The sequence below is a fragment of the Borostomias antarcticus genome, assembly GCF_949987555.1.
Source record: "Borostomias antarcticus genome assembly, chromosome: 17".
Lineage (NCBI taxonomy): Eukaryota > Metazoa > Chordata > Actinopteri > Stomiiformes > Stomiidae > Borostomias > Borostomias antarcticus.
In genome coordinates this window covers 4,134,608-4,151,308 of record NC_140250.1, presented here as the reverse complement: position 1 = coordinate 4,151,308, position 16,701 = coordinate 4,134,608, and the positions used below count along the sequence as shown (strand labels likewise).

Below are 16,701 nucleotides of genomic sequence, written 5' to 3'. Positions count from 1 at the left end.
AAATTGTTATTTCTGATTATTTCAATGTCTTCACTTCTCGTAAATGACTGTTATCACTACAGCCCACTGTCCAATCTACTCCTCCCTCTACCCCCCCCCCCCACCCCCCACCTGCCTTCTATTTCACAGTTCAAGAGATAAGGGTCCTGCCAGCTTTTCTTACCTTCTCTCTCCCCTCTCTATCTCCCAATCAACCCCTGCTCTCTCCACCCCCCTCTCCTATCTCTCCCTGTCTCTCTAGCTTTGCAGAGATAAGGGTGGCTCTCCCCACTGGCTTCCTGGTGTCGATACTAATGTGCAGCTGTCATCGATGAACTGTCAGAGCCCCTGTCCCCCAACGACCTTCCAGCACACTCTATCCTGCAACGCAAATGCCTAAATTACTCTGCAGTCAAAAATATGTTGAAACTCGAGATTGCACGGTACAATTTCATCAAGTTCCTCCAATGCAGGAGTTAGAGGAGATTTAGATGCACAGCAACCCGATGACTTGCTGTAAGTGAAGATACCATACTGGACTAGAAACCAAAAATACTGGTCAGCTTGAATATATGTAAGATTATTTACATAAGCAAAGCACAAAGTGGTATATTATAATGTTATATGTGTATACAATACAACATACACAACAAAATACATTCATATGAAAAAATAAATGCAAATCAACCTTTTCCCCCTGGCGATCAATAATGTGGATCTGAAAAGACAACTGCCGAGACAATGAGTGACAGACTCGGTCACCCTCCCCTGGCGGAAACTAATTGCGTCCTCTTAATAATGGGAAATGAGAAGTGAATGACCTTTGAATCGTAATGAGCCATGATTTCGTAATGGCCGCCTGCGTGGACGTGTGCTCTAAACATAACACACCCACAAAGGTCAGCTCGTCTTGCAGTTGCTAATACCTGCAAGTAATACTTGCTTATCCCTGTCTACTGTGGAAGGTTAAGACAGCATGAATCATGACATATGGTTAAGACATACTACTACAACTGCTACAACTACTAGTATACAGTTAAAACATTAGTATGAATCTTACTACTAGTATATGGTTAAACATTGCTATGAATCGTACTACTAGTATACAGTTAAGACATTAGTATGAATCTTACTATACGGTTAAGACAGTATGATTCTTACTATATGGTTAAGACATTAGTATGAATGTTGACATATGGTTAAGACATTAGTATGAATCTTACTACTAGTATACGGTTAAACATTGCTATGCATCGTACTACTAGTATACAGTTAAGACAATATGAATCTTACTATACGGTTAAGACGGTATGATTCTTACTATATGGTTAAGACATTAGTGTGAATGTTAACATTCAGTTAAGACAGTATGAATATTAGCATACAATTAAGACAGTATGAATCTTACTATATGTTAATATATGGTTAAGACAGTATGAATGAATCTTAATATACGGTTAAGACATCAGTATGAATCTTACTACATTACTAGTATACGGTTAAGCCATTAGTGTGAATCTTAATACTTGTATTCGACTAAGACATTAGTATGAATCTTACTACAGGTTAAGACATTAATATGAATCTTACTATATGGCTACGACATTAGTATGAATCTTACTACAGGTTAAGATATTGGTATGAATCTTACTACAGGACATTATTATGAAAGTTAACATACAGTTAAAACATTAGTATGAATCTTTGATGCAAGGGACAACTTTAAACATGCACTATTTCAAAATGGACCTTCTCCTCATGCTTAAAATGGATGCTGAGGGCCTTCAGTCAAACAATGATGACACATGAGCCTCCAAGTTGTTGTTTTTTCTTCAGCTCCGTTCATTGGTCGATAACTGTCACTTAGGAAGCTGCAGGCTTAATGTTCTTAGTGCTCTCAAAGCACAAAATGTCCCCCGTCTGAATGAGTGACTTCCCAAGCTGTAGAACATCCCCTCAGTTGGGCTTTGATGAACCACTGCAATTAAGCCCACACACACACTAATTGCATGTCAGAAGGGAGCAGTCAGATCATTTGATTGGGCGTCCCCATGACTGAACCCCCGATACGTCTGCATATATAGTGGAACACTTTCTCTTCCCACCTTCAACTACATTTCCTGGGTTCTTTTGTTTTCCCCCATGGCTTTGTAGGTAGTTGAAACATTACTGTTAACTATACCTATATAACTGTCTGGCAGCCAGCCCTATAGGGTTGATGATAGAAGGCTTTTTTATATTTCACTTGTACGTTTTATTTAATTAAGAGGGGACAGTGCACATTAATAAACTGTAGGGAAGCGTGCCAGATTAAGCCATTAAAGACTCATTTTCATCCGCAGTCCCTGGGCAAAATGTAGTGCATCGAATCGAATCTCTGGTACAGTAAACGATTCTATACAGTCCGTTACAGATACATTTCAAAACAAAAGGCTCAATAGGCTACGACATGCCTAATAATCAATGTCTAGAACAGTCAGCTGTTTAATATAATTCAGAAAATGTTCCCTTATGTAATTCTTTAATCCAATCATTTCTGTTTTGGGGTGTTTTTGTCATCCAGCTCATTGTGAAGCATTTTGAATCATTGCGGGATTATGTGGTTGTACAACAGCGATGACAGGACCTCAGATATCTTTTGACCTACTTACTAAAAGGACAGAACAAGCTCTTTTAGGTCGTCATTAACTACACAAGCACAAGGAAAAATGACCACAGTATATTTGTACTACACTAATGTACTATATCAGTCAAAGTATATTTGTTTTTCCTGCATGCACTGCATTTTCTAGTCTCTGTCTCTCTCACTCACTCTCTCTCTCTCTCTCTCTCTCTCTCTCTCTCTCTCTCTCTCAAGCACTTTGACTTCCCATGTTTGGTTAAGGTGGTTCACACTGGGAATGAACCACAGTCCCAAGTCGAGCGCTGGAGTGAGTGTGTGTTCCAGTTGAGCCCAACACGTGCCAGCCCTCTAGCCCTCCAGTGACCGGAGTGTTAATGTGTTAACACACTTCCTACTCCCGCGGCTCTGCCCTCCGACACGGAGGACTCTGTCATGTCCCCCCCCCACACACACACTGTCATATATCTCATCTGTTGTCACCTGTCAATGTAGCAACTCATGACATCCGTTCCCAGCAGACATTTTGAAAACCTGCTGCATGCCCTCACAGCGCTCTCAAAGCAGCTGTGATCACTTCCCATGTCACCCTGCTGCAGCTGGCCCCGCCCGCTCGCCGCAGAGAGGGACAGGAGAGGAGAGAAATGTCAACCCTGTCCAGAAATGAATTTGTAACTTAACAGAGCGCCAGTCCGTCATCACAGGTCTTAATGGCAGTGACACATGAATGATACCAATGCAAACTCAAATGAAGTTGAAAGTAAATGTTAAACGTACTGAAAAATGACCTGCGCTGAAATTCATTACGTGCAGTAGGCTTGGCTAGGGAAGACTCTTTCCAGCCAGAAAAATGCTTGGTTAAATCACACACACACACACACACACACACACACACACACACACACACACACACACACACAGACACACACACACACACACACACACACACACAGGCATACACACACATACACACACACAGGCATACACACACGAGCACACACACAAGCATTCATTCACACTCACACACACACACACAGCCACACAAACACACGCACACACACACACACACACACACACACACACACAGGCATACACACACATACACACACACAGGCATACACACACTCACACACAAGCATTCATTCACACTCACACACACACAGCCACACAAACACACACACACACACACACGGAGGAGGGTAACCTCAAGTAGGTATTGAGAGCGTGTGCAAACACACCTGACACCACATTTCTCCCCAGGGGGTCTCAACACAGTCCAAATATTGACACCGTCTTCGTCGCTTTTTGGGAGTACTCACTTTGCTTACTCCTTCACTCCCTGTCGTCAAACAGAAACACTGTCGAGTGTCTGCGTGATGACAAATACCTCTCCGCCTGAGAACCCGTTCTCACCCCCGCTAGTCGCCTCGCTGTGTTGCATTGTTCTACAATCGCACCACAACGTGTTTACAGTCTCTCCCCTTCACAGCCGGCGCCCCCCCCCTCTTCTGTCGTTTACCGGTTCTTTCACCCTGTCTGCTCCGGCGTTCTCCCTAGCTGACTATCATTACGCAAATTAGCATCCTTATTAGCATACGTCTAATTGGTACCGCTCGGAGTCAGCTCTGTGTTCTTCTACCCCTGCCGGAACTGTTCCTGCCGTCGCTCTCCAGACGAAAATATCCCTCTTTTCATGATTGTGTGTCTTTAGAGCTCTATTTCGTGGAGCTCCGCCCCACAGGGCTTGAGAAACCCTAGCCGTTTAGATCGACTGAGGGGGAAAAAAAATAAACGCGCCTGTGTTCAACTAGGTCCGGTGCACCACGGCATAAGTGAGCTCCGCCTGCGGTTCGTCTTCCAGTGGGCCCCGGGCCTGGGTCCTTCGACCACGACCTCCCGAAACTGCCGGAGAGAGCCACGCATCATCTTGTTGTTCCCCCTCCCAGAGGCCCAGGTCTTATGAGACCGCGGGTCGCCATCTGCCTGGGGCTGTTCGGGTACACACTACGAGGGGGCGTGGCCGCGTCGGTCGCCCTGTTCAATGGTGTCTCTGTGGCGGACATTTGTGTGTGGGCGACTTGGTCGTCACCGTCTCCTTTTGTCCGATATAATCTTTTTGTCCGTGTTGTCTGTCTCTGTGGCGTCGTCTCTGCCGGGCACAGCTGCCAGCGGGGGTCAGCGTTAGACATGATGATCCAGGGCGGGACCGCCGGGTGAGCGACGGTGCGCTCCTGACACGTTGGGGCTGGGAGAGGCTCGGACGGGTTAACTTACAGAATAACAGCTTTCACTCCAGCTCTCCCCTCACGTAGCTTTTCTTGCCCTTAGCTGAGTGTACGTCAGGTTGGGGTCAGTGCTGGGGTTGGGCCAAATTTAGTTACGGCCTCACCCTGGAGCCCTGGCTTGTGTTCTGGCTGGACTGTTTCTTGTTTGGTCCAGCAAGAGTGCACGGTGCGGTCGTGAAGCTCCGCTTATGTCAATTGGCGCTAGTCATGTGGGGTGGAGCTCCACAAAATAGAGCGATGGTTACGTATTGTAACCCTAGTTCTACCGTATGAGTGGAGCGAATCCCCACAGGGCGCGGACTTTGCTGGACCCACAGTCTGCTCGCTGAAAGTTTCGGCTAGCAGCAGATGTACGGGTGAAGCCTGCTTATACAGTGGTGCACCGGACCGAGTTGGACAGTAGTTGGTTGTATGTTTTTCTCCCTTAGTCAATGTAGCTGGATAGGGTTTCTCAAGCCAATAGGAGTTTGCCCTGTGGGGCTACTGTACGCTCCACTCATAGAACTAGGGTTACAAAACATAACCATTGTCTCCCCATGTTCCGAAGTTGGACAGACCTGTGCGTCGAGCTATTCAGCTACTTCCTGTTTGTTTCATCAAATGTTTTGTGCATGTAGATTCATGCAATAAGGGTAAACCGTGTTATACCTCGATATTCAATTAAGGTGACGACAGTTACAGTAGTGTGCATGCTATTTCTTTTCTCAACCCATCTCTTTCCTCTCTCTCTCTCTCTCTCTCACACACACACACACACACACACACACATACACACACCCTTGCACTTTAAAACCGTCTCCCCTGCGTGTGGTTCTGTGTCAGCCATCCCACTCCAAAGTGCGTTATCTCTTTGGCGCCGCGCTGACACCTGGATATGAGCTGCTCTCCCGGTCATTTCTCAGGTGATTAACCCCGCCTCACCTCTCCTTGACCCTGGCTACTGCTTTATGAGTCAGAGCCGTTCTAGACAGTGGCGACGCAGTCCCGACCTGCATCTCTCTCTCGCTCTCTCTCTCTCTCTATTAAACTGTGATCTCATCTATGAATGTTTCTCTAAGTGCTCATGTATTAAGTTTCCCGAGTCTGTGGCTGCGAGTGTGGGTTTCTCATAAGTAAGAGTTTGCACACTGTGTGCGGACTCCTACTTTCTTTGGTTCATGCTTCGTTAGTCCAGCACCTGCCTTATTCATTATTTTGGGATGTGCGCGACCCACTTCTGATTGGGTTTCTTATAACAAACATCTTTATTCATCACACAGTGAAGTACATCATTTGTCTCTAATATTTAAAAGTACTGTTGGGATATTAACAAACTAAATCGGTATTTTCTAGTCTAATAATTCTCTGATGTCTGATGTGAAACATTGTGGTTTGATGAAGAATAATGAACAAACTGAATGACTTTGGGGACTATGTGCACCCCGGGAAGAGTACATATTACCATTTGTAACACTAATGGGGATCCTAAAAACTAAACTAAACGTTTAGGTAGATGAGTAAATAGTATTTTATTGATCCCAGAGGGGAAATGATACAGAAGCACAATCAAGACTAGATAGTACACATTTAAATACACATTCACAGGCAAGTAATCATTAGTTTAGACTAAAATATGTTTGTTTTTTTAGCATACATTTTCCTTACAGATGTTTCACACACAAACACGCTAGTTTATGCCTATAGGAGGTGGGACCAGATGTGCAATTGATGCAATGAGGCTTTGATGTGGAACACAATCATACTGTTAGCCGTGCACAACTGGTGTGCGTTTGGTGTGATCTTAGCCACAACTTTCTGGGATGCTTTTTGTTATTGTGATCACCAAAAGTAAACATACAAATACAAATAAAAACAAATAAAATGTATTATTATTATTATTATTATTATTATTATTGTCATTATTATTGTTGTTATTATTGATATTATTATTATTGTTATTATTAAGTAGAGGTAAGACTAATAGTGAAGTTCTGTCCTTATTTTACCTTTACACTCATCATCTACAGTATTACCATGTCTTCTGTCACAGTGAAGTCAAATAACCTTGGAGAGACTTGAAACGTTTCCTAGATGGAGAATGACTCACAAGGCACGGCCATGTCAAATCATGTGGCGGTACAGTATTTGATGTTGACATGAAAGGAGAAGATGGGGAAGAGGGACTCATTCAACACAATTAAATGCCACTCTGGGGACCCGAGGTTTCATTATACGGCCATCAACGCGCGCTTGCTGCAGCGCTATCTCAGGCCGTTTATCTGTCTGTATTTGACTTTGTGACGTCCGTGACTGCTTTTTCAGGGTGTAGAAACGCACGTAGGGAAAGTCAGGAGGACTTTTTGAGAGCTGTAAGGTATCAGAACATTAATAAAAAATAAAAGTGTGTGGTCATTAGACTTAAATAGCCACTTCCGCGGTTCACAGGGAACAGGCCATTTGTATAGTTCATGGAGATTAACTTTATCTAGCTGCAGGTTAACAGACTATTTGGCTAAGTCAGTTATTTAGTACCCTGGACATGATCCCACTTGCCTACTACTGAGAACAGAAGGTACTGGTACAACATGGTGTTGTGTGTGTTACTCCAGCCCAGTCATAGTATAGTCATAGTATTAACCTGTCCCTCATCTGACAATGATTTGGTCACTGAAGTCTGAGTGGCTACTGGGGGGGGGGGCTGTTGGTCCTCCCTAACGTGTGTGGATGTGTTTTCTGGAAGGTGTGTAACGCGCGCGTGTGCCTGTGTGTGCGCTTCGTGTCTGTGAACAGGATGGGACGGTGTTCGCGAGCGACTAGCGGCGCGTCTGTCTCCTGGGTGAAATCCCTCAACGAGGACGAACCACAGCACAGCTGTGTCAGAGCTTTTGGGTGAACATGCCACCGTCAAACATCGCAGAGTCACAATCCAGTTATTACAGATAAGGATTTCGTACCCGAGGGCGGTTCATGTGATTCACAAATTCACTGATTCCTAATCTTCATAAAGTCACTTAAAAACAAAGTCACATTGGGCCTACAATACAAACCAGCCAACCAGCTGACAATAATGAAACAAAATGGTCCCTGCTATTATTATGATAAAACATGAGGGTTATGGAAGGGATTAAGCTAAAGACGCATAACAAACTGGAAAACAGAAAGCTTGAATAACGAACAGACCTATGGAATACAGGGGTTCGGAAAGGTATGTCATATTTCAAAAGGTTAATTCAAGAAATCATTTTGGATAAACTGGATAAAAGTGGATAACTTTGGATAAGAGCGTCTGCTAAATGACTGTAATGTAATGTCAAATGTATTAATAATGAAGAAGTTGTTTGTCTCCTATTCCTAGGACTCCTACAGTTGAACCATATCAATAATTAGTGTTATGTCAGTTGACAGCACATTATAACGGCTAGTTGTCATTAAGGAATTAAGAACGCTGCCTTTAGTTAATTATTACATGTTTTACTTTCTTTGACAATATAATAGCTATAACTATCTACCTACACTGCTCAAAGAAATTAAGGGAACGCCAGTCATCAATCTTCATGGCTGATCTCCATGAACAAAATAACCAAGTTAAAAATATGTATTGATTACATTGTGCAATTCACCAAGAACAAAATGACTGTCAATAGAAACCAAAATCATTAACCCATTGAGGGCTGGATGTGATTAAGTGTGAGTGTTCCCTTAATTTTTTTGAGCAGTATATAATAAACTTTAGATGTATAGATCTATCTACCTTTAACATCGAAATGCAAGGAGTCTCTGCAGCTTACGTGAAGTAAGCTGTCCACGTACTCCTAGTTCTGTAAACGCAAGCTGTATAACGTTAAACGAGTCAACTCTCATGCTTGCAGATTCTACACTTTCTCTGTCTGTTCCTTGGCACCTTGGTGGATAAACCTAGCCTCGTGAGACCATCGCGATCTCACAAGCTCACATCCTGTGCCTCACCCAGATCAGTCTGGCCAGGCTCAACATAAATCAGTTTGCCAATCAGTGTCCTATATGAGGAACTTGGGCATGGCTTAGGTGTGACGTCACGACAGCGGGTAGCAATGGTCCGTTGATCTAATTGGTTGAGGTTAAACCATGATAGACCGTGTTAGACAGATGGTTCATCCAATCACCTTCAAATATTCAAATAGTGCCTACCCTTTCCCAAACAGTTTCTAACGGTGCCTTTCCAGGTGGTTAACAGACACGGGCTGATTTTAAGCCCCTCTCCCTCTGGTGGAGGGAGGCCAACTAGTACTTTCCTCTCTCTAATACCTCATCTTAAAGTGTCCTTGTTCCCTAGTTTATCCTCTCGCCCAGGTGAATCCCTGAGTCATTTTGTATCTCTTATACTGCCGGTAAATGGTCTTCCAAATGAGTGTGATGATCGATTGATCGTGAGGTCTTGTGAGACAGCATAATAACGTTCCTCTAGGGCCAGAAAACATTGTCTGACCACAGTGGGAGCACCATCATGAGAGCATACTTTTATTGCCGCCATTTGTAAGCTTAAAACTGTTCTTGTTGGGCAGATCAAAAAAGAAGAAATGGGATGTCTAAGCCCTAAAAGGCAAACCTAATCTCAAATAAACGCATTGATTTTTCTCGCTGTCCTCAATTGGGACACTACTTCACTACTGACGTCGTAAGAGCTGAGAGATTATGGTGAAGCGTCTGTTCTTTTCTTCTTCTTCTTCTTCTTCTTCTTCTTCTTCTCTTTCCGTCTTACTTTCCCTCCCCAGCCACTCCGTTATCCCATATTAGCTTTGCTTCTGAAAACGTCTTGAAGACCATTTGGAAGACGACTCAGAGGGTCACTGAGCTGGGCTCTGTCCATTCTGGGAGGGAGGGAGGCGACCAGATAGAGCTCAAATGAACCATCTCAGAAGAATGTTTTCAGGCGAACTCTATAATTAGTTGAGAGATGAATCCTGGTTTTTGAAGGGACAAAAGGGGATCTTTTCTTTCATACCCCGGCCTCCTTTGGAGCACAGATCTATCTGGAGCAGCTCAGAATGTGCCTCTAAGAGATAGCCCAGCGAAGGAATGAGATCCCTGGGAAGCAGAGCGATGAGAGGCAGGGAGGGAGTCATGGCTGACCATCACAGCGGCCATTACATTCGACAAACAAAGTCCCTTCGCTTGAGGCCTAATCTCCGATATAGCAGTCTTTGGACCGGGCGCGTCTGGCTTTGTTTACACTCTTGACTCCTTTCCGAACGGTCCGCCTGGCTGTCGCGGCGGGATTGTGGGCGCTCTAATCCTAGAATGAATACAGCGAGTGAATGGAGGTCGAGGTGTCCATCTGGTGTCGGCCAAGCCTCAGAAACATAGTAGCCGACTTCCTTCTTCTTACCTGGCGTATTTGCGCTCTCTAAGTAAACATTGAAATCCCCCCCTTTGTGCTAGAGTCCTTCTGGAGGTTCAATAGAAATGAATTGTGCCACCAATTACGGCATGTCTCAACAAACGGGCTGTGCTGGAGAAATACTCCATAGCAGAAGAGGGTATAGTTAGCAGGTAACAATACAGTACTGTACAGAATCATAGTTATATCCAAGCCGGTGTCATCAAACGCCGTGAGCACATTGAAAACATTTTTTTCCGGGGAGGGAATGCAGCGCTGTGTGGGGAGAGTACGGCGACCAGCGGGTGACGCGGTTGCAAGGCCCAGCTCACTGCGAAGACACGCTGGGGTCTCAATGATGCGTTTCAGATCCATGAATGGCCGCCATCATGAAAACATAATCCTAAAAGAGGGGAGGTGAATAGCACAAGCCCGACTTCCCTTGCACTCACTTCATCCACATGAACAAATACATCAAATCATCATTTTCAGCCCCGGATTTTTGTGTTTAGTTTATTTTCCAAACACTGTCTTTGGTGGTGTTAAACATTTTGCTTTTTAACTTTAAGCTTGTTCTGCCCCGTGCTGTTTGTCAATTAATGCTCGAATGAGACCAAATACCGTAAAGTCACAAGCACATTCTGTACAAGAACAGGCTGAATTGCATTGCTGCCTTTGATTGTGATATCACAGACTACTTAAGCGAAGGCCCAGACCCAGCAGCTAAGCTACAATGAAGGATGATGATGCTAAACTCTTCATAGGGCCGGATGTTCAGCTGGAGGTGCTTCACGTACATGTCTGCGGTCATGCTGATGTTCTTATTGAGGCCGTTTCAACCGTTCAATGACTTTGCATTAAAGCAAAGTCTCACGGCCTTGGGGGGGCTGGGGGGGGGGCTGACAAAGATGTCTCCTTGGAGCTCACGTCGCGGGACTCTCTTCCCTCTCAGGAGATCACGGCATTGCAGATGCTGTGTGAATCTCTGCTCGTTAGGGAGCCTCTATAATTGGATTCAGTCTCAGCCCTGCTCTTGTACAACTGAACGGTTGGGAGATTGGATTGTGCTTGACACAGGCCGGTCAGACTGGAATATTGAATTTCCATTCTCTTTGAATACATTACAATTTAGTATTGACTTTATATAATATAAAATAGAAGTCCTTCTTTGAATTCTGTGATTGCATCCTTTAAATTATTTATTTAATCTGTGCTGTTGTTGAAAATACCGGATGCATTTTCTAATCTTTCTTTCTTTCTCTCTCTCCCCTTCTCTTTTGCTCTCCTGGTCCACCCTTCCAAAGCAGAGGAGTTTGCCGTGGAAGGTAAGAACACTGCTTTTCTCCCTCAGTCTCTCTGATGGCCTCTCTGGTGTTGGTGGCCATCTTGGATGCTAACGCTGGATGCTAACGCTGGATGCTAACGTTGGCTGCTGTTTCATGTATGTGCTGTGTGGCCTCCCTGAGGGGAGGGGCATTGTCATTTTGGACTGCGGTTATAGTGACTCTAGGGGGCCTAAATTACGTTGTTCCTAACAGCAGCTGGTTTCTCAACATCTCTTATGTTCTTTTGCCTTGATTTGATCCTTTTACTTTTGAATATATAGCGTATACTCTTTTGGATATTGTTCTTCATGTGAAGAGCGTATACTTGTGAGACCTGGGAGATGGAATGCACTTATACTGATGCAAATATAGTATGTATGATTATGAAGGGGGATTTGCTATCGTATGTCAGGCAAAGTGTATAATTCTGTCCTCTGGCATTCTTCAACTCCGAGCCAGGCAGTGAGAGTGCTGTCAGTCAGGGCTCCAAAAGCCCCATCAGCCCCGAGGCTTGACGCTAGGCTAGCTTTTGGCGCAGCAGAACTATGGCTAGATTAGCATTAGCATTTTGTCCGTTTGCAGGCCCGGCCTGTCATTCAGACTTGGGTAGTTAGGGAAAGACGGGTGGGGGTGGAGTGGGGGGGGGGGGGGGGGGGGGCACAACGGAAACAGAACATCAACTGGATCAGTAAGACGGACATGATGCCGTTTCCTAGAGAGCTTTCACTGCCCCCCCCCCCCCCCCCCCACACACACACACACCTCTGCTCCGCTCCCCTCCTCAATGACAACTCAGCTGAGTTTGTAATCGACAGGCGGGCTGATCGTACCGATGCTCCGCAGCGGGAGAGGAGGCAAGGGCGGGAGCGGTTTCAGGGGACGCGGGGAACGCGCGCCCGTGGGAGGGGTGGGTCCGGCGGCAGGAGGGGGTGCGGGGGAATTTGGGGAGGGCTGCCTCTCCTCCTATTAGGACTGCCGGATGATGGATTGCCTCTCACGGGCTCCGAACCCAGCGAAGAATTCTCTACGGAAAAAAAAAAAAAGCCCTCCCCTGTTTGTTTTTTTTCTTCTTCACTGAACCGTTCTTGAGCTCTGCACTTATTTATGTGGCACTATAGCTTATTCAAAGTGTGCCGTATTGGAATAGGGAGAAATTCGTGTTTCAGTCTTGCCGTGTGAACTCAATTTGAATCCTGACCCGTCACTGGTGCTGGGGCCGTGCAGCGCCGCATAGCCGACCCTGTTTGATGCTGACATTCACAAGCCTTGTATGAGTCGGAGGATCACAGGCCTGTTCCTGTCATCCTCCTCTGTGTGTGGTGTGTGTGTGTGTGTGTGTGTGTGTGTGTGTGTGTGTGTGTGTGTGTGCGTGCGTGTTTGTGTGAACCCTTGCTGCCGGGGTCACATGTTGGAAGTGCTGAAACCTTTGATGGGAAAATGTCAGGATGGGGGCGTGCGAACCGCCAGGGACGCCGGCGTTCCCAGAATCCCCAGCGACTCGCGTTGACGGATCTCCGCTTTGTGGCACGACCTCTCTTATGCGGAGTGAGTCGAGGGGTGAGGCGCCTGCCGGGTGTGTGTGTGTGTGTGTGTGTGTACATGTACGCGTGTGTGTTCGTGAACCTGACGCGGTGGAGCAGAGCGCTGACCCGGGCTGTGATGGCGCGTGGCGGTGCGTTTTACGTACGCCGGGGCACCTGAGGGAACTCCAGATGGTTCCCAGAGGAACCCCAGGTGAGCACACAGACCAACTCTGCCTGCCACCGCTACCTCTCAGCTGGGGGAACGGAGTCGCAGCGGAGTCCCCTAACCTGGCCTGGGCGGCCGTGGGGGTCCGGGGGTGGTCCGTTACCATCCACCAAATAGCAGAGACACCGGAGGTTCTCCCTCAGAGATACAGAACCTACGGTTCTACCGTACCAGAGGCACGGCGCCGCTGATGTAACGTCCCACACCGATCTCTAAGCTGCTCTCAGATTTCATTCCACATGCTGCCGCGTTTCAAACCGATTTCAGACCGTTCCAGCATCTCGGCATCAGCCCGGGCTAATCATTGAAATTGAGTTGCCTCTTCTGTGTGACATCATCGTTGTATTAAGGTCCTGAATGTGTGTGTGTGTGTGTGTGTGTGTGTGTGCATGCATGTGTGCCAAGCTATAGCGAATAGAGATTATTATAATCGGCACGGCTGTGTCTTTTCTGTGAACGCCAGTCCTTGCTTTTTAATTACAAAATGCTCCAGGGTCAACCATTCATTTTGAGCTTCCCCTGTTTCCTTGTCAAATTAACCATAGTAAGGTACGCGTTACATAATAATTCACCTCTTCACATTAAGCAATAGGTGTCTGCGTGCCTTTAATAGTTTTAATTAAGATGTTACTAGGCACTCGCAGGACTGTTTAATAATGAGACACACACATTTAAAGAGGACATGTAATGGCCTGTTGTCTGAATCCCCCAAACAGCGGTACACATGTTGGCAAGCACACACACACACACACACACGCACACACACACACCTTGCGTTCTGGTTATCGGTCCTATTTTTAGACTTACCCCTACCCCATATTTGGCTAATTAGTGGCAGCGACCGTGCGTTCAAAGGTTGGTTGAGATTGATGATATGCAGAGACCTTGGAAGCCCGGGGGAGCGAGAAAGACTGTGGCAGAAGGAGGCTGATAGCCTGTGCCTTGCAGACAGTGGGGTGTGTGTGTGTGTGTGGGGGGGGGGGGACGATTGATGATCTTCATCGGGACAGTGCCCCGATTTTTGCAGACCAGCCAACCCCCCCATCCCTCTCTGCTGTGATCTGCATACAGTAACTATGGCCAACTAAGCATTTTACCCCTTATCAGGCATGAGGACGTGCATGCGCTTCAGTACCAAGGTAAAATAACTATCTGGCGCCGGCCAACCAAGCGCTTTCCCAGAGAACAGATCTTCAGTGCAGTCGTTTGGCAATCGTACTGCAGGGGGACATCATAAGCATTTGGAACGAGCAAGAGTTTTAACCAGGGAACATTTGGGCTTTGCTTTTCTGTGTTGCTTTGTTCGTTACAGACAGCAGACATAAACGGAAGTTGGATGTATAAAATGGATATTAATAGTGGTGGATGGAGACGGACTGTCCATGCGCGTCCATGTTGTGTCTGACTCCGGAGAGGTGTGGTTGGGTGACAAATGTTGCTCAGTCAGCCCTCCCTCCTCTCTCACTCTCTATCTCTCTCACTCACTCTCTCTCTCACTCTCTCTCTCACACACACACACACACACACACACAGGCATAGAAAAACATGCACACACACACGCACACTGATCTTAATCAATCTGATCAAGGCTAATGATCTTTCCATTCTGGGACATCCAGCCTCTGAGTTAATCTGAGGCTTGGATAGAGAGAAAATCCCTCTTTTTCCCCCTGTACAGAATGGGAGTTAGATGTTCAGTGGAGATATGGGATTACTGTATAGATTGAGTGGTTACTGTTAGACAGCAGGAGATTACTTTGGCTCATCCAAACCAGATTATGGATTTTCTTCTTATTGCTGTGTGGGAGAAGGAGTGTTTTCCTAGATATGTGTTCAGGAAGAGCGAGAAAAACAACTGAGCAGCAAACGCGTAGTACATAAATTAGCCAATGCCAGCAAGCGTATTAACCTATTTCTGGTTTGTTGATGTTGGAATATTCTTGGAATTTTACCTGGGGGAAAATGCTGAATACAATTCAAGTATACATTTTTGGATAGTTTGTTAGTAATCATCTGCTGTATGGCATGTTCCTTGTTTTCAAACAGAACTGTGGAATCTGCCTTGCTACAGAGAAGGGTTTTACTCACACACGTTTGAGATTAAAATAGAAAGTAAAAGAAAAAGAATAACTACTACTAGAAACGTTTTCCCTCCTTCCATCTTGAGAAGTGAAACGAGAATGAATGAATGAATGAATGCATGAATGAATGAATGAATGAATGAATGAATGAATATTTTTATTTTCGTGTCTGGTCATAATGACCCATCGCACATGACCCACCGCTTTGACACAATAACCATATACCCCCAAAAAAACAAAAACAAGGAACAAAGAACAAATAACTCATAAATAAACTTAAAACACTATTAAGTCTGTGGGAACCCTAGTGTCCGCTGTCCTGCGTGGTCCACCATTTTGTGATGTTTAAGTCCTGAAGGAGGGCTCTCACACACCATCGCACACACACGCACACACGCGGACGCACATGTGCACGTGTAACAGGTGTCACCGCATTGCTCCTCAGTATTGCTTCCACCCCCACTTGTTGGGTTTGATTCCGGGTCCACCGGACGTGCCGGCACACATGACCACCTCATTAACACCGCTCATGAACACCGCTTTGGCCAGCTACGCTCCCGAAAAGCTAATGATTCAGTGACGTGACTGGGCAGTGTTCATACTGAGGGGTGAGTTGAACCAGTCCAACTCGGTTACACAAAACGTGCGCTCGCGCAAACACGCTCACGAGCGCACACGACACATGCAGGCGAGGTGTGAGATGCGCACGTGCGAGACACTAACATGTGAGGATTTGGGCTACACTGTACGGAATGTGTAAGGACCACTATCTGGTAACAGACCAAGAGCAGCTAGCGTGTAGCCTCAGATAGTGAAGGGGGTACAGGAGCACTATCTGGCATGGCTAGAACCCAGGATGCCAGTCTAAATCACAGAGGGTGGACAAGGTTTAGCCACGCACGGAGTAAAATAAAGACAAGGTGTATAATGCACATCCATGCACTCAAATTAAAGAAAGGAAATGTCCGCACACAGTATACAGTACTGCCGTCTCCTGCTTTATTCACCAACCATCATTCATTTGAAGCCCTTCCAGGGTGAAACATTATGTTTGAGGGGTGAATTAAGAATGAGGCGGCAGTGTGTGTGGACATTTCCTTTCTTTAATTAACGTAGTTACATTTCCTGTCTTGAATTAACAAAGTAGTAACCCACCAAATTCAACAAATCATCGCAGCGTGATCTTCAGTCACAACTAGTAAACTAATACAATGTCAGAGGCTTGCTTGAAATAATTAAAACTTACTAAAACTTACTAAACTCTGTATATTAGTCAATCCTTGCCGTACACATATTGAGTTGTGGGCTGTAGTGTTTGTCATGCTGG

General features: G+C 45.7%; 1 protein-coding gene across 1 annotated transcript in view; it reads left to right on the top strand.

The window, feature by feature from the left end:
* Positions 1-16,701, top strand: part of nrxn2b (neurexin 2b) — a gene marked incomplete at its 3' end in the record, with an annotated part of 537,657 nt that overhangs the window by 37,630 nt on the left and 483,326 nt on the right. The window contains exon 2 of the mRNA XM_084452184.1: positions 11,527-11,544. Coding sequence (XP_084308310.1) covers positions 11,527-11,544 — 18 coding nt within the window. The remainder of the gene's footprint in view (positions 1-11,526; positions 11,545-16,701) is intronic.